Here is a 17,836-nt window from a genome sequence, read left to right on the forward strand (position 1 = left end):
TTTAGGTTCTATTTAAGTTTTGACATTATTTTTTGCAGATCAACATCTTCCAAATAAAATGCTCCAATGGAACCAACGTTTCAGGATTTTATCTAGTAGGTTTCTCATTGCTGAAAGAAGCAGGCTTTTACCTCTTTGTTCTTATCTTCATTATATACATCCTATCTATAACAGCAAATGTTTTTGTTATTGTTATAATCAGAAATGAACCGCGACTTTACAGGCCCATGTACTTCCTTATTGGTGCACTGTCTTTTCTAGAGATCTGGTATCCTTCAGTGACCGTTCCCAGGCTGCTATGGGCTCTGCTCACAGATGAAGAGTCAATATCTCCAGCCGGATGTTTTACTCAGTTTTTCTTCCATTTTTCCTTAGGTGCAACAGAAAATTTTTTGCTGACTGTAATGGCCTTTGACCGCTTTTTGGCTATCTGCAATCCTCTTCACTATTTACTTATTATGAGCCCCAATACTTGCTTTCTGCTGTTATCAGGCTCCTGGTTATGTGGGTTTGTGGTTGTAGCCATCCCTTGTTTAGAAATAACAAAGCTTTCTTTTTGTGGCTGTAATAAAATTAATCACTATTACTGTGATTTTGCCCCATTGATCAAGTTGTCTTGCTCTGATGCTTCTCATGTTGAAAAGATGGTTTTTGTTTCTTCCTGCTTTGTAATATTGGGATGTTTTTTGGTAATTATTATGTCTTACATTTGGATTATAAAGACAACATTGAGTTTTTCTGTTTCATTTGGGAAAAGTAGGACATTTTCCACATGTGCATCCCATCTGATAGTTGTTGTTATTTTCTATGCTACCACTATATTCATGTTTGTCAGACCCACAGCTAGAGACTTTTTATATTTGAATAAAATAATATCTATTGTTCCATCTATAATTACCCCTCTCTTAAATCCGATAATCTACACCTTGCGAAACAAAGAGGTCAAAGAAGCCTTTTGCAAAACAGCCAAAAAATGGAAAGACTATCATGCCTAAACAAAAATATTCTTACTGACTAGTATCTTAAAATGTCTTTAATGTTTGTTTTATGTTATTGCAATAAAGATTAGAAATGTTTTAGGCCAAATCAAAATATACTTTTTATAATAAAAGAATAATACATATTTGTTGCACATGCAAATTAAGCTTTGTGTGTAATCTGAGCTCCTGTTTATCAGGACCATTTACAATTTAGGCTATTCAGGCTATGTATAGCACAGCATTGTCAACTTGTAAAAAACTAAAGAGTCTTGAGTGTTTCCTCTACTAATTGTAACTAGCAAATATTAATATGTAATATTCACATTTTTTTTAAGGTCCCAGATATAATAAATACAAAACAAAAACAAAAAAACAAAAAAAAACACAAACATTTTTTTGAACACGTTATCAAAAAGAATAAAATACAAACTATAACAAAGACACAGGTGGCGTCTTTTGAAAGCAGAGAATGTGACATTCACCAGATATTCACAGCAGGTGCATCTTTTAAGTGGCTGATTTACCTGCAGTGAATGTTGGCCGAATGTCACATTCACTGCTTTATAAATGCCCATTGGAGTTAATATTGTTAATATTTAAAAGTTATTTTTGATTTGACACTAACTACTGAAAAAAATAAATAAATAAATAAATAAAAAAAGCAGTTAACCATATAAAGGGTCCAATATGTTTAGTTTAGTCCAAAAAAAATTGGTGTATTTGCACAGAAAAGGAGAAGCAGCAAACAATTCAAGTGCAGATGTATTAAACAGGAAGCATAATCTGCATATGTAATGAGCAAAATAACTGCTGTAGTCTGCATACATATTAACACATTAACACATACTGATAATATTTTTTACATTGATCTCATATCACTCACTTACAGAAGTAACTGGCAGTGGTCCTACAGCATAGATCAGGTCCCAGAAATGTCCCATAGCTCTGGAGATACCACAGGGGAGGAGGACCAAGGTGTACTAGGCATACTCAAAGTGCTTTATTAAAGTTTTATTAGCGCTTACTTGGTATGACCAAGGAGAGACTGGAAAAACATGTAAAATGAGCCTAAAGACCTATCTGCTGGATGGATAGAAGACTCTTTAATATTCATATGAAATGTTTTAAATTTATCTGACTAAAATAAGCATTTGGTTTATGTATTTCTTTATTAATATTTATAGCGTTGACAATAATAATAAAAAAAATGTACAAAAACACTATACAATCCCTTTGAAGGATTTTAAAATCTATTAGATATTTTTTCATCTTGTATCGTTGCTTGAGGTATGGCGATAACATTGCAAGGCACTGGAAGACACTTACAAAGTCACCGGAACAAGGGGGTTCCTGCTACAGTATCAGCATTAAGCAATAATCTCTTTGAAAATCAAGAACACTTGTAAGCAGGTGCATAATTAAGGTGCTGTTGCTCCCTGTTTTATTATCTGTCTGGGTTAAATGTTTTTTCTGCTGTGTGAGTTGCACTACTTAGTTAATTTTAAAAGTGGTTCACTTCTTCTCAGTAGAAGTGGTGGTGCCTGAGAGGTAAGGGTTAACTTATAAATAGGGAATCTATATTTAGGTTAAGGGTTAAGGGTTTTGCTCTCTGCGTGGGAAGAGAAGAAGAGTGCTGCTGAAGTTTTAATTGCCACCTTGCTACTACTACCCATTGTGGGATCTCAGTCAAGGTTCCAAGGGATATGGAATTTGCTTCTAAATGGACTAATGGACTAAAAGACTTTCTTGTCTATTGAAGGTAAGACTACCTCATGGGGAAAAAGGGAGCACGACTAAAATGGTATTTAGAGGACTTTGCACAGGAATGTGTATGGAGGAACAGGACTTAAAAAAGGAACAAGAGAAGTTAGTGAAGATGCTGTACGAATATCTAACGGGCAGAGAACCTATCCAGAGGAGGCTATATTGCCTTTGCTAATGACTACAGTACTAGTGCTGTGGGCATAAACAGCCAGCCAGTCAGGAAGCGGGTGACATGGCAAGGGTGACAAAGGAACTAGTAGTGAAGGATCTTGGTGTTTAGGCACCTTCCTTAGTGACTGGTTCCCTACATATTGGGACTGACCTTGCAACACTGGGCATCCAAGGGACCTAGCCTGGGAGACACAGAGGAAGATGTAGTGGGGCCTCAGGAGAAGAATAAGCACAGGATATGTACAAGTGAGAATCTTAGTATCCAAGTGAAACATACCGATTAATGACATTGGGAATGAGGTGCCAGGTTACTGGGTTGGTGGGGTCCAGTATAAGCTAAGTGGTAACAGCTCAGAAATGCTGCTCAACTTAAAGTGGATCTTCACTGCATCTGAGCACCACAAACCAAAAACACTATTTTATTCATTTTTAATATTTAAAGCACCCCCATCCCATTCAATGTCTCTATGCTTTATTTTGTTGAAAAATCACTGTAAAAAAACAACCCTCTAGCATTTCTGGCAGTGGCCTTCTTGAGTACGGGCAAATGATTTATGTAGCATTTACTTCCTGGAATCCATCTACCCTTAGCTCAAGCATGGCGGCAGGAGAGTATGCTTAGCTGAGAAAACCGCTCCTCCCCTCCTGAAGACTCCTAGGATGTATGGTAATATTTTAAAGGCCTGGAAACCAGGAAGGACCTGAAAAAAAAGAAATAGCCGCACATCCAGGAATTTCAGTTGGCTTTAGATTTCTTTTAATTCCAAAATGTTACAAGTGATGACACCAAAGACACCAACATGAATTCACGTAGACGCGTTTCACACATACATCTTCTGCTTAATCATTATTAATTTGGTAATGATTAAGCACAAGATGTATGTGTGAAAAGCATCTACTTGACGTCATGTTGGTGTCTTTGGTGTCATCACTTGTAACATTTTGGAATTAAAAGAAATCTAAAGGCAACTGGAATTCCTGGATGTGCGGCTATTTCTTTTTCTACAAGTTTTCTACGGAGGCGGGCCGGGGCCACTACTCTATGGGATACTCCATCTCCTAGCTATCACCACACACCTGGAGCAGCATTCTCTCTCTTCAGGAAGTACCTGAAGAATTGTAAAAATAATAATGTTGATTGGGAGAGTGAAGTTACACTTTAAGCGAGAGAAGTGTTCAAAAGTGTAGTGAAGAACTGTGTCCATAGTGAACAATGTGAAGTGTTACAGAACGTGGCCATGGATTACAAAGAGTTACAAATTACAATTAAATTACGAATTACAAACTGTGTTCTCACAGAGGAGCCTCACTTTAGGTTGGAGTGCTGTTTTATCTCTGTATCGGTATGATAACAGACCTTAGCCCCCCTCTGGGGGCACTAACGAGAGCTCACTCAAGGTCCTATACTTCGGTGCACTATGCCCTCCCCACACAATTCAAGTCTTTACATCATGCAGAATCCTCTCAGAAAGCCAGAGACAGTAGAGGGTTGATTTACTAAAGGCAAATAGACTGTGCACTCTGCAAGAGAAGTTGCTCCAGAACTTAGTAAATGACCAGAAGCTTTTCTGACTCCCATCATCCAATCAAGTGCAAGCAATTATACAGTTTTTTTTCTTCCTTGCTCATGATTGGGTATTCTTTTCAAAGTGAAGCTTCACCTCATTTACTAAACTCTGGAGCAACTGAACTGAACTTTACTAAAGGTAAATAATTTTTTATTTATTTTTTTTACCTTTAGTAAATCAACCCCTAGGAGTCTTCTCGTCGCTCAGAATCCTCTCAGAAAATCAGGGACAGTAGGAATCACCGGGGGGACCGGGGACTTGGCATTGCTGTTCCTCAAACAATTCATCGGGAATGAGCCCAGCTTAAAGGCTAAGTTCCTCTTTTGGGGAAAAATAATAAATGTTCAGATTTTTGCAGAAAAAAAAGTATTTATTTTTTATTTTTTCCTGAATGGATCATGGGTGCAATGTAAGGCTGTTAGATCATTTACAGTAAGCTAATCTCTTTCAAGTTTATCTAAAAATACATTGAGAATACTGTACAGTCCCTTTAGGGTGCAATTCTGAGGTCACACATCCTCAAACATATAGGTTATTTACATAATTAACATTTAAAAAAATATATGTTTTTTTTTTTTTTTTTTTTGCATTTAGTAATATATATCTTCACTAAGTATAATAATCTGCATTCCAGCAGATTGTCCATTTTTCTTCACAATGCATTATGTTCTCAAATAAATTTTTCTTTTATAGCATTAAAATATACATAAAGCAACTTTAAGAAAACAACTCAATAAATCACTGATATTTTCAAAAAGAACACAAATCATCGCTTATTAGTCTTTGATTTATTCCCCTACTGAAATGTGTTTCTTCCTTTATAATAGGGGTAATTGACTTAATTGGTTTGATTGTATTTTGGGGAATTGAATGCTCTTGAGTTGGCTATAATGCTATAGAGGGAGGTAATGTATTCTGCAGGTATTTATAAAGGAACCTAGTTGTAAATAATTTGGTGCATTGTTTTCTCTGCTTCAAAAAGGTTACACTGTTCTTGATTGTTGTGGTAAGTAGCCTATCATTTTTAATTCCCCAACAGACACCTAATAAAAGATTTGTTAAAAACAGTGTACTCTATAAAATGTAATCACTATTCATGGCAATTTCGTAGTGCTTTCTGCTCCCCAACTGTCCCAACAGTTGTCTTGTGTTGTGCCCTAGTCTCTTATCATGTTCTTCGACCATGACTACCATTTAGAGAAGAAACAAAATGCAGAATATTCTCTTTCCTTTAACCAGTGTTTTTACAATTAATATTACTAAAAAAAAAAGATCTGGGAATAATATTGGATGGCTTGTTTGTACTGCATTCCATGACCAAATTATTTCTCAATATGTTTAGCAATCTGAGAATTCTAAGATGTGAAGAAGTTCTCATGCAATGTGAAGGGACTGGATGCTTTGCAGGTATGCTGTTGATGTGGCCTTCAGTAAAAGGATTACTTTCAAACTGCAATGATTGTATTGCGCTAGTTGCATTTTGCCCTCGTTGATCTAAAAACATAAGCTAAAGTTCATAAAAATCCTTCTATGTGATACTAATAGAAGTTTTTTTCTAAAGAACGGATGGTCAGTCATAAGGTGAAGTGGAAGGCTCAGACAACTTGGACATGGTACAGCCTTCAGTTAATCTTTTACCTATTTACAAGGGATAAATATTACAATAAGTATTTCTTAACATTCAGACGTGCTGGTCTTTTATTATTTTTCATAACTTGTCTTACAGATACAATATTGGCAATGCAATTGAAGAATACAACTTTCATTACTGAATTCCAGCTTTTAGGTTTTTCGTTGTTAACCGAAGTAGGATTGTGTCTCTTTGTCATGGTGTTCATTGTTTACCTTGTGACAATTACAGCTAATATCTTCATCATCTTTGTCATTGTCACTGAACGACAGCTTCACAAGCCCATGTACTTCTTTATTGGTGGACTTTCATTTATAGAGATCTGGTACCCTACTGTCACAGTTCCCACACTGCTTTGGGCCTTTCTAATGAGAAAAACACACATTTCTATTGCTGGTTGCATGTCTCAGTTCTATTTCCACTTTTCCTTAGGTACGACAGAGAGTTTCCTACTGACAATTATGTCCTATGATCGATATGTAGCCATCTGCAATCCTTTACATTATTTTGTTATCATGAGTCCAAGGACTTGTAAGAAGCTGCTTATTAGTTGCTGGGCTGGAGGGTTCATTGTTATTGTTGTTCTATGTTTACAGGTCTCCAATCTTTCATATTGTAATGGGAATGAGCTTGACCACTATTACTGTGACTTTGCAGCCCTAATCAAATTATCGTGTAGTAAAACTTCTAGCGTAGAAATGTTATTTTTCATATCTGCTTGTTTTATCATTTTGGGCTGTTTTCTGCTAATTGTTATGTCATACATTCAGATCATCCGTACAACAATATCATTTCCTACATCAACTGGTAGACGTAGGGCGTTTTCAACTTGTGCTTCTCATCTAATTGTGGTTTGTTTGTTTTATGTCACCAATATTCTCATGTTTGTACGACCTACCGCTGCTGATACTTTACACTTGAACAAATCTGTTTCTATCATTCCCTCTGTAGTGACTCCTCTGCTGAATCCCATCATTTACACCTTGAGAAACCAAGAAGTGAAAAAAGCTGTAAAGAAAGCAGTTCAAAAATGGATTTTTTTAAAACACACTTTGGGGTCTTAGAGAATAGATCAACTAAAGATGACCTAAACTTAATGCAGAACTACACTGCATCTGAGCACCACAAACTAAAAACTATTTAATTAATTTTAAATGTTTAAAACAACCCCCCCACCCCCCACATTCATCTATGTCTCAATGCATTATTTTGCTGCTAAATCACATAAAAAAACACTCCCTAACATCTCTGGCTGAGGCCATGTTGAGTAAGGGCAACTGATTTACATAGCATTTACTTCCTGGAATCCACCTGTCCTAAGTTCAGGCATGCAGGCATGAGGGTGTGCTTAGCTGAGAAAACCCCTCCCCTCCTCCCGAAGACTCCTGGGATGTGTCATTTGCTTAGGATGTAACTGAAAAAACGTAAAAAAAAAAAGTTTACAAGTTATTATACTTTCCTATCTGTTTGCTAATGCTAGCAGCATAAGGATTAAAAATAGTCAATATTGATTGAGAGAGTGCAGTTCCATCTTAAGAGTTGGTTCACACTATGGCGACAGGACTTCAGGGGCGACTAGTGAAGTCACTGTGCACCGCGACTTCGGCGCTACTTGCACGGACTTCACATAATGGAAGTCAATGCAAGTCGCTCCGACTTCGGTCAAAAGTAGTGCAGGAACCTTTTTCTAAGTCGGAGCGACTTGAGAACGGTTCCCATAGCACAGAATGGAGCACACGTCGCGGTAGTGTGAACCGGCAGTAAAGGCTAGGCAAAATAATATTTATTTTGTAGATAGATTGAAAAGACTGAACTGGTGGTGAATCCAGGGAATATGAACTGCTGACTATACACATGGCAATTTTAATTATCAAAATATGATATGGAAAAAATGTATTATTCTAGCTTTTAGAGTCCTGTGGTGAATCAGTATGCTAACACTGATCGCCAGGCAAACAAGTAAATACACAAATACAGTTTTACCTGCTGTATGATTTGTATTTCTGTCTATCCAGTGCTAGGATTTACACAGTTCCGCTAAATAGCACAGTTCTGTTTGGCAGGGGATGGGACCTGATCTTTCTCTCCTGTACTCTGACTTACAGGTCTCTTCCCTAGCCTACCTTGTGCCTTGACAGCGAAAGGGGAAGCAGTGGACTGATGAGTAGATCTCTCCATCACTCTGCTCTCTCCTCCTATACTCCTTACAGTGCAGAACACCTGGTGGGCTTCTAGTGCTGCTTTTCTGTCCCCCTCTCTGAGCTCTGCTGTACAGTAGACTGCACAAGGTTGATACCCATCAAATTTAGGCAGTTACATCACTTGTATTTAATAAAATGCTTTTAAAGTGGAAGTTAAGGTAAAAAAGAAAAAAAAAACTGTTAGAAAATAGAGATTTTTTTTGCAGAAGGAGCAAGGAATGTCTGTTCTGACAAAATACTGCTACTTCTCGCCTCTGTAAGATGCTGGGAATAGAGCCAAGTACCAGGGATGCTGTAACTCTTTTACACATTGGCAGAAGTTATATTATCAGAGGCCACTTAATGGCCGAAGAAGATGACGGAGGACCTGGAAATAGTAGCAAGGGTAATATTGGTAGTAGGGGGCGGAGCCTAACAACATCAATCAGTCAGGACTGGGGGAGAGTGCTATAAAGTAAGTCTGCTATAATGCGTGAGCATGTTGTGCATACTTGCACATTAGGGCATAAGATATCCCTCTTTACTTCTGCTTTAATAACATATTCATGATTACAGGGCTGGATTATTTGTGCCTGGAGTTTAGCTGTAAATACATACTGTAAGTGTGTGTCTACAATGTATGTTTATTTGTGGGGAGAGCACTGGAATATATTTACATATCATTAGGTAACTAGTTTGTAACATATTCCCGCATAGGAATGATGTGCAGATATCTCCATAGACCCTGTTATAAATATTAAAAATGTATCAAGCCTGATAAGCCTTCCTAACTATTCATAGGTGACTCGCTGCTCACACCACTCCCTACTTCTGTGCATACCTCTATATTTTCCATATTACGCTTGGCAGTTCTGAAAGTCCAACACTAAGCACAAGGAATGGCAATCAAAGAGAATAATGTTTTTTTTATTTTTTCACCCTCCCAGCGCTGTGACTGTTTGGATTTATAAAGGTACATGGAAAGAAATTATTGTTCAAGCCATAATGGGGTGGAAATAACATTTTACATTTCAGTGATACACCAATGCACTAAAAAGCATCCTTTTTAATTTGAGAGATGTACTTGTAAATGGAAAAATGTATGTCTGTTCTCTTGCATTATTTTCCATCAGTTCCCTGTATATATATATATATATATATATATATATATATATATATATATATATATATATATACATATAGTACATTTCAACATTTAATCATGACATTGTATTATAAATCTCCATACATTGCCCTAGTCTGAGGGAAAAAGTAATCTAGCCTAAATTTGTGCTCTGGATTAGATTTTTTGAGGTGTAAACATTGACATTAATGCAAAAAAAAATACAATTGCATCCTTTAAAAGAAAAACATTGCGCTCAGATATGGCTTCCTTAAAACGGACGAAAGCCTTTTAACCACTTGCTGATCAGCTGGCATACTTATATGGCGGCAGGTCCCGGCTCTGTCCCACGAAATGACGTACCTGTACGTCGTTTCACGGCACCGCTAGTGGGGGGTATGCGCTCGCCGATTGGCTACAGGGGAAGCCAATCTGCGGGTCCGACGGCCGCGATGTCCGCCATACACTCGCTATTGTTTCCTGTGGAGACAGAACGTCAGTCTGCCGTTGTAAACACAGCAGACCCCTGTTCTGTCAGTAATGAACACAGGGATCCTATGTTCCTCTTATTTAGGAACACAGGTCTCTGTGTTCATTCAGCAAGCCCATCCCCTGCACAGTTAGAAAGCACCCCCTAGGGACACACTTAACCCTTTGATCACCCCTTGTGTTAACCCCTACCCTGCCAGTGTCATTAGTACAATAACAGTGCATGTTTTAAGCACTGGTTACTGTAGTAATGTCACTGGTCCCCCCCCCAAAAGGGTCAAAAATGTCAGTTAGGGGTCCAATCTGTCCACCACAGTGTTGCAGTCCCGCTAAAAATCGATGATCGCATTACTAGTAAAAAAATAAATAAATAAATAAAAATGACATAAATCGTTCCCCTAGTTTGTAGACGTGATCATTTTTCCCCAAACCAATCAATTTACACTTATTGGGATTTTATTTTACCAAAAATATGTAGCAGAATACATATTGGCCTAAAATGATGAAAAAAAAAACAATTTTTAATTTTTTTTATTGGGAACGATTTGTAGCAGAAAGTAAAAAATATTGTTTTTGTTTTGTTTTTTTGGAACTGTCGCTCTTTTTTTGTTTATATCACAAAAAATAAAAACTGCAGAGGTGACCAAATACCACCAAAAAAAAGCTCCATTTGTGGGAAAAAAAGGATATCAGTTTTATTTGGGTACAGTGTCGCACGACTGTGCAAGTTTCAGTTAAAGTAATGCAGTGCCGTATCGCAAAAAATGGCCTGGTCAATAAGGGGGTAAAACCTTCCCATCCTTAAGTGGTTAAAGTACCGCAGTCTACAGCAGCTCTCATACCACAGTGCTGTGTATTGCACTGCCATTCATTTTGAACGGTACTGCAACACACTAATAGAGTAGCAAGCAATGAACATATACTGCAGTGTTGAAAAAAATGTCATGTCCATTTTTAATTATGTTTGTGGTGCATTGGTGGCCCATTTAATTTGAATAGGCTGCCTTAACGCAAAGTGCATTATTCTGTGACACAAGCGTTAAAGGTTGAATGGGCCTTTAATGACTTGTAAGCATTTTGAGAAATAATCAAGCAATACAATCAAGGCCATCCTTGAAGTAAAAATGACAATAAATAAAAAGTATTAACCCCATATCGGAAGCGTCAGAAAGAAGAACCACTTTCTCTGCTCATGAGACGGCCACGGATCATGGAAGACCCACGTCTAGCTATCTCACTCTGGAACTCTGATGCTATAAAGTAATACAGAATTGGGTTTAGGCAACAATTAATACTTGCTAGGCTAATAGAAATGGGATGAAAAGTCAGGATGATTTTTTGCGCTGTGCAGTTTTGGATAGCATTTGCACTGACCAATACATAGAAGAAGAAACTGATGTGGTATGGTGCAAAACAAATAAAAAACACACAAGCGCATGTTATTACCAGTCGAAGAGCTTTGCTCTTTTCTTTCTTGTTTGCACAATGTAGGGAATTCAGTTTTAGTTTTGTCCTTGTTTTTAGAGAGCTGTAAGTAATGACAGTCATAGGAATTATAAATCCTAACAGTTCTGCAAAAATCAGCATGCCAGACATGGCAACCATGTTAATCTGATTATTACCTAGGTCAGCAAAACAACTGGTGGTTGAGTTTTTTCCTCCAGAGCTTCTGTATATAGGAAATGCCAGGCATGTAGTACCAACCACTATCCATACGCATATGCTGATTCCAACATCGTACCTTCTTTTCCAGTCTTTGGCTTTGAAAGGATTTGCGGTGAAGACATACCTCTGGACGCTGATAAGTGTTAAAAAGATAATACTTGCGTACATGTTCAGGTACTTAAGATAAAAGCACAACAAGCAGGCAAATTGTTTAAATGGCCATGAGTGATTTATGTAGTAATAGATCCTTAGAGGCAACGACAAGACATGGGCAAGGTCAGCAGTTGCCAAATTGATCATGAAGATAATGGCCTTGTTCTTCTTGTTGATAAAGCTTCGGAGAACCCATAGAGCAACACTGTTAGAGAGCAGGCCAGGTATGAAGATGGCAATATAAGTGACAGCATATAGGGTATGCTGGAAATCTGGGGGGCTGCGGCAGTTTGAAAAGTTTCCACTGGACATTTTATTGTTCTAGAAGATCTCCCAACGTTCTGTGTGAATGAACAAGATTACTCTGTTAGATTCAATATCAACAGCTGTGGTTTTTACTTATAAAGTCTTACAGGAAGTCTATAGTAAGAATTACTGTGGTTAAGCAGTACCTTGAAAAATCTACGTTTTGCCTTAAATCCCTCATGAAATGTTGAGGTGCACATCCTGACATGTGACATTAAATGGGAGGATATTCTAGAATCAAAGAACATAGAAGAAAAGTGGAAGTGCTTTAAGAAAATCCTAAATAATGTCATTAGCCAGTGTATTCCAATAGGCAACAAATATAAAAGAACTAAGGGTAAACTTGGGAGGCTAAATTTTAGCATAACAACGCATAATAAAGAGAAAAAACTGTCCTTAATAAATATAAGGCTGAGGGGACATTGTCAGCATTCCAACAAAACAAGGAATGCAATAAGAAATGTAAGAGCATGATCAGGGCAGCGAAAAGAGACAAGAGATGCCTAGTGGAGGAGGGTAAAAAGAATCCCACATTTTTAAAAAATATATTAATAGTAAAAAGGCAAAGTCAGAACATATCGGCCTATTACAGTGCTTTGCGAAAGTATTCGGCCCCATTGAACTTTACGACCTTTTGCCACATTTCAGGCTTCAAACATAAAGATATAAAACTGTAATTTTTTTTTGAAGAATCAACAACAAGTGGGACACAATCATGAAGTGGAACGAAACTTATTGGATATTTCAAACTTTTTTAACAAATAAAAAACTGAAAAATTGGGCGTGCAAAATTATTCAGCCCCCTTAAGTTAATACTTTGTAGCGCCACCTTTTGCTGCGATTACAGCTGTAAGTCACTTGGGGTATGTCTCTATCAGTTTTTAACATTGAGAGACTGAAATTTTTGCCCATTCCTCCTTGCAAAACAGCTTGAGCTCAGTGAGGTTGGATGGAGAGCGTTTGTGAACAGCAGTTTTCAGTTCTTTCCACAGATTCTCGATTGGATTCAGGTCTGGACTTTGACTTGGCCATTCTAACACCTGGATATGTTTATTTGTGAACCATTCCATTGTAGATTTTGCTTTATGTTTTGGATCATTGTCTTGTTGGAAGACAAATCTCCGTCCCAGTCTCAGGTCTTTTGCAGACTCCATCAGGTTTTCTTCCAGAATGGTCCTGTATTTGGCTCCATCCATCTTCCCATCAATTTTAACCATCTTCCCTGTCCCTGCTGAAGAAAAGCAGGCCCAAACCATGATGCTGCCACCACCATGTTTGACAGTGGGGATGGTGTGTTCAGGGTGATGAACTGTGTTGCTTTTACGCCAAACATAACGTTTTGCATTGTTGCCAAAAAGTTCGATTTTGGTTTCATCTGACCAGAGCACCTTCTTCCACATGTTTGGTGTGTCTCCCAGGTGGCTTGTGGCAAACTTTAAACAACACTTTTTATGGATATCTTTAAGAAATGGTGCTCTTCTTGCCACTCTTCCATAAAGGCCAGATTTGTGCAGTATACGACTGATTGTTGTCCTATGGACAGAGTTTCCCACCTCAGCTTTAGTTTTCTGCAGTTCATCCAGAGTGATCATGGGCCTCTTGGCTGCATCTCTGATCAGTCTTCTCCTTGTATGAGCTGAAAGTTTAGAGGGACGGCCAGGTCTTCGTAGATTTGCAGTGGTCTGATACTCCTTCCATTTCAATATTATCGCTTGCACAGTGCTCCTTGGGATGTTTAAAGCTTGGGAAATCTTTTTGTATCCAAATCCGGCTTTAAACTTCTCCACAACAGTATCTCGGACCTCCTGGTGTGTTCCTTGTTCTTCATGATGCTCTCTATGCTTTAAACGGACCTCTGAGACTATCACAGTGCAGGTGCAGTTATACGGAGGCTTGATTACACACAGGTGGATTCTATTTATCATCATTAGTCATTTAGGTCAACATTGGATCATTCAGAGATCCTCACTGAACTTCTGGAGAGAGTTTGCTGCACTGAAAGTAAAGGGGCTGAATCATTTTCCACGCCAAATTTTTCAGTTTTTTATTTGTTAACAAAGTTTGAAATATCCAAAAAAGTTGTTCCACTTCATGATTGTGTCCCACTTGTTGTTGATTCTTCTCAAAAAATTACAGTTTTATATCTTTATGTTTGAAGCCTGAAATGTGGCAAAAGGTCGCAAAGTTCAAGGGGGCTGAATACTTTCGCAAGGCACTGTAAATGATAATCAGGGGTAGATGTTTACTAGTGACAAGGATAAAGCAACTATGTCAAATACATTTTTCTCCTCAGTTTACTATATAGCCCAATAGGTAGATTCACCCTCTCTATATTTGTCCTGTTTACCTTTATCACTGAAAGTAAAAGAAAACCCTAGGTTTTGGGTTGTCCCCAGAAAAATAATAGAGGGGAAATCTTCCTATGGGACACAGATGGCAAAAAACAAAAAAAAAACAAAAGTGACAGAGGTTATAACCCTCCCTTACTCTAGCCAAAATGAAAAAAAAAGTTATGCTTATATTTAGGCACAAAGACTGAGCAATCTGCAAGTTGCTCTAGTGCTTAGTACATGAGGTAAAGCTTCACTTTATAAAGAATATCCAATCACATGCAAGGAAAATACAAAAAATGCATTCTTCTTGCACATGATTGGACGGTGGAAGTCAGCAGAGTTTCCTCTCTCTTATTAGGCCCTGAAGTAACTGCACTTGCAAAGTTCTCAGTCTACAGAGCCTTGCGAAAGTATTCAGCCCCCTTGAACTTTGCGACCTTTTGCCACATTTCAGGCTTCAAACGTAAAGATATAAAACTGTAATTTTTTGTGAAGAATCAACAACAAGTTGGACACAATCATGAAGTGTAACAAAATTTATTGGATATTTCAAACTTTGTTAACAAATAAAAAACTGAAAAATTGGGCGTGCAAAATTATTCAGCCCCTTTACTTTCAGTGCAGCAAACTCTCTCCAGAAGTTCAGTGAGAATCTCTGAATGATCCAATATTGATCTAAATGACTAATGATGATAAATAGAATCCACCTGTGTGTAATCAAGTCTCTGTATAAATGCACCTGCACCTGCAATAGTCCTAGTCCACTTAAAGCGCAGAGAGTATCATGAAGAACAAAGAACACACCAGGCAGGTCCAAGATACTGTTGTGGAGAAGTTTAAAGCTGTATTTGGATACAAAAATATTTCCAAAGCTTTAAACATCCCAAGGAGCACTGTGCAAGCGATAATATTGAAATGGAAGGAGTATCAGACCACTGCAAATCTACGAAGACCTGGCCGTCCCTCTAAACTTTCAGCTCATACAAGGAAAAGACTGATCAGAGATGCAGCCAAGAGGCCCATGATCACTCTGGATGAACTGCAGAGATCTACAGCTGAGGTGGGAGACTCTGTCCATAGGACAACACTCAGTCGTATACTGCACAAATCTGGCCTTTATGGAAGAGTGGCAAAAAGAAAGCCATTTCTTAAAGATATCCATAAAAAGTGTTGTTTAAAGTTTGCCACAAGCCACCTGGGAGACACACCAAACATGTGGAAGAAGGTGCTCTGGTCAGATGAAACCAAAATCGAACTTTTTGGCAACAATGCGAAACTTTATGTTTGGCGTAAAAGCAACACAGCTCATCACTCTGAACACACCATCCCCACTGTCAAACATGGTGGTGGCAGCGTCATGGTTTGGACCTGCTTTTCTTCAGCAGGGACAGGGAAGATGGTTAAAATTGATGGGAAGATGGATGGAGCCAAATACAGGACCATTCTGGAAGAAAACCTGATGGAGTCTGCAAAAGACCTGAGACTGGGACGGAGATTTGTCTTCCAACAAGACAATGATCCAAAACATAAAGCAAAATCTACAATGGAATGGTTCCCAAATAAATATATCCAGGTGTTAGAATGGCCAAGTCAAAGTCCAGACCTGAATCCAATCGAGAATCTGTGGAAAGAACTGAAAACTGCTGTTCACAAACGCTCTCCATCCAACCTCACTGAGCTCGAGCCATTTTGCAAGGAGGAATGGGCAAAAATTTCAGTCTCTCGATGTGCAAAACTGATAGAGACATACCCCAAGCGACTTACAGCTGTAATCGCAGCAAAAGGTGGTGCTACAAAGTATTAACTTAAGGGGGCTGAATAATTTTGCACGCCCAATTTTTCAGTTTTTTATTTGTTAAAAAAGTTTGAAATATCCAATAAATTTTGTTTCACTTCATGATTGTGTCCCACTTGTTGATTCTTCACAAAAAATTACAGTTTTATATCTTTATGTTTGAAGCCTGAAATGTGGCAAAAGGTTGCAAAGTTCAAGGGGGCCAAATACTTTCACAAGGCACTGTATGTGCCTTTAGTAAATCCACCCCATTACATGTAGTGAAATATATCTATTTTCTCTGGTCATTTTACAATGGCCTCTTTCACTTGCATGGACAGCTCCTTTGAACGCATGATGTAGGTTCACAGCAATAGATTCCAAATGCAAATACTACACTTAGAATAAACACTAGACCTTTTACCTGCCTAATTGATAAAGAAATACCGAAAGAGGTGGCCCACACCTGGCCATGAAACAGCTTTTGATTCAACTGTCCAATTACTTTTGATCCCTTGAAAAAGGGGGGATTGCTATTCTTAAGAGCTGTAATTCCTAAACCCTTCCTAAACCCTTCCTCCCTTAAACCTGAGAGTATGCACTTTCAGCCCATATCCATTATATAACTATAGCCTGAATATGTTTTGGTTAAAAACTTGAAAAAAACTAAAATTGTGCCTGTGTCCAAATACATATGGACCTAACTGTATGTATATATATATATATATATATATATATATATATATATACAGTATATACACTCACGGTCCCCTTTATAAAGGTACACCTGTTCAAATTATTAGTAACACAAATTGCTAATCAGCAAATCACATGGCAGCAACTCAATGCATTTAGGCATCTAGACGATTGCTGATGTTCAAACCAAGCATCAGAATGGGGAAGAATGGGGATTTAAGTGACTTTGCACATGGCATGGTGTGGGTGCCAGACGGGCTGGTCGGAGTGTTTCAAACACTGCTGATCTACTAGGATTTTTTACGCACAACCATCTCTAGGGTTTACAGAGAATGGTGGGAAAAAGAGAAAATATTCAGTGACTGGCAGTTGTGTGGGGAAAAATGCCTTGTTGATGTCAGAGGTCATAGGAGAATGGGCAGACTGGTTGGAGATAATAGAAAGGCAACAGTAACTCAAATAACCACTCATCACAACCAAGGTATGCAGAATACATCGAACCTTGAAGCAAATGGGCTACAGCCGCAGAAGATCACACTAGGTGCCATTCCTGTCAGCTAAGAACAGGAAACTGAGGCTACAATTCACACAGGTTCGCCAAAATTGGACAAAAGAAGATTGGAAAAACTTTGCCTGGTCTGATGAGTCTCGATTTCAGCTGCGAAATTCAGATAGTAGGGTCAGAAATAGGCATAAAGAACATGAAAGCATGGATCCATCCTGCCTTTTATCAACGGTTCAGGCTGGTGGTAGACGTGTAATGGTGTGAGAGATATTTTCTTGGCACACCTTCGGACCCTTAGTACCAATTGAGCATCGTTTAAATGCCACAGCCTACCTGAGTATTGTTGCTGACCATGTCCATCCCTTTGTGACATCAGTGTACCCATCTTCTGATGGCTCCTTCCAGCAGGATAATGCACCATGTCACAAAGCTCACATCATCTCACCACTGGTTTCTTGAACATGACAATGAGGCCACTGTACTCCAATGGCCTCCACAG

At 38.3% G+C, this 17,836-nt stretch overlaps 3 protein-coding genes across 3 annotated transcripts in view; 2 read left to right on the plus strand and 1 right to left on the minus strand.

Moving 5' to 3' along the window:
* Positions 1 to 227: 227 nt before the first annotated feature.
* LOC309559811 (olfactory receptor 6F1-like) lies at positions 228 to 995 on the plus strand (the record flags this gene model as incomplete). Its single annotated transcript, XM_082263248.1, has 1 exon — positions 228 to 995. One exon carries the CDS (start codon positions 228 to 230, stop codon positions 993 to 995), a length of 768 nt encoding a protein of 255 aa, XP_082119374.1.
* Positions 996 to 6,182: 5,187 nt separating this feature from the next.
* On the plus strand, positions 6,183 to 7,216 carry LOC309560201 (olfactory receptor 6X1-like). Its single transcript, XM_082263773.1, has one exon. It carries the CDS (start codon positions 6,224 to 6,226, stop codon positions 7,175 to 7,177), a length of 954 nt encoding a protein of 317 aa, XP_082119899.1. The 5' UTR covers positions 6,183 to 6,223; the 3' UTR covers positions 7,178 to 7,216.
* A 3,819-nt stretch (positions 7,217 to 11,035) lies between these two features.
* The window catches only part of P2RY10 (P2Y receptor family member 10), a 37,114-nt gene continuing 30,313 nt past the window's right edge, over positions 11,036 to 17,836 (minus strand). The window contains exon 2 of the mRNA XM_082264637.1: positions 11,036 to 12,064. Within this exon, the coding sequence (XP_082120763.1) occupies positions 11,070 to 12,035 (966 nt within the window). The 5' untranslated portion in view covers positions 12,036 to 12,064 and the 3' untranslated portion in view covers positions 11,036 to 11,069. The remainder of the gene's footprint in view (positions 12,065 to 17,836) is intronic.

The sequence above is a fragment of the Pelophylax lessonae genome, assembly GCF_965119305.1.
Source record: "Pelophylax lessonae genome assembly, chromosome: 7".
Taxonomy (NCBI): Eukaryota; Metazoa; Chordata; class Amphibia; order Anura; family Ranidae; genus Pelophylax; species Pelophylax lessonae.

Coding starts and splice junctions, on each gene's coding strand:
- LOC309560201 (XM_082263773.1), top strand. CDS start 6,224: ATGCAATTGAAGAATACAACTTTCATTACTGAATTCCAGCTTTTAGGT.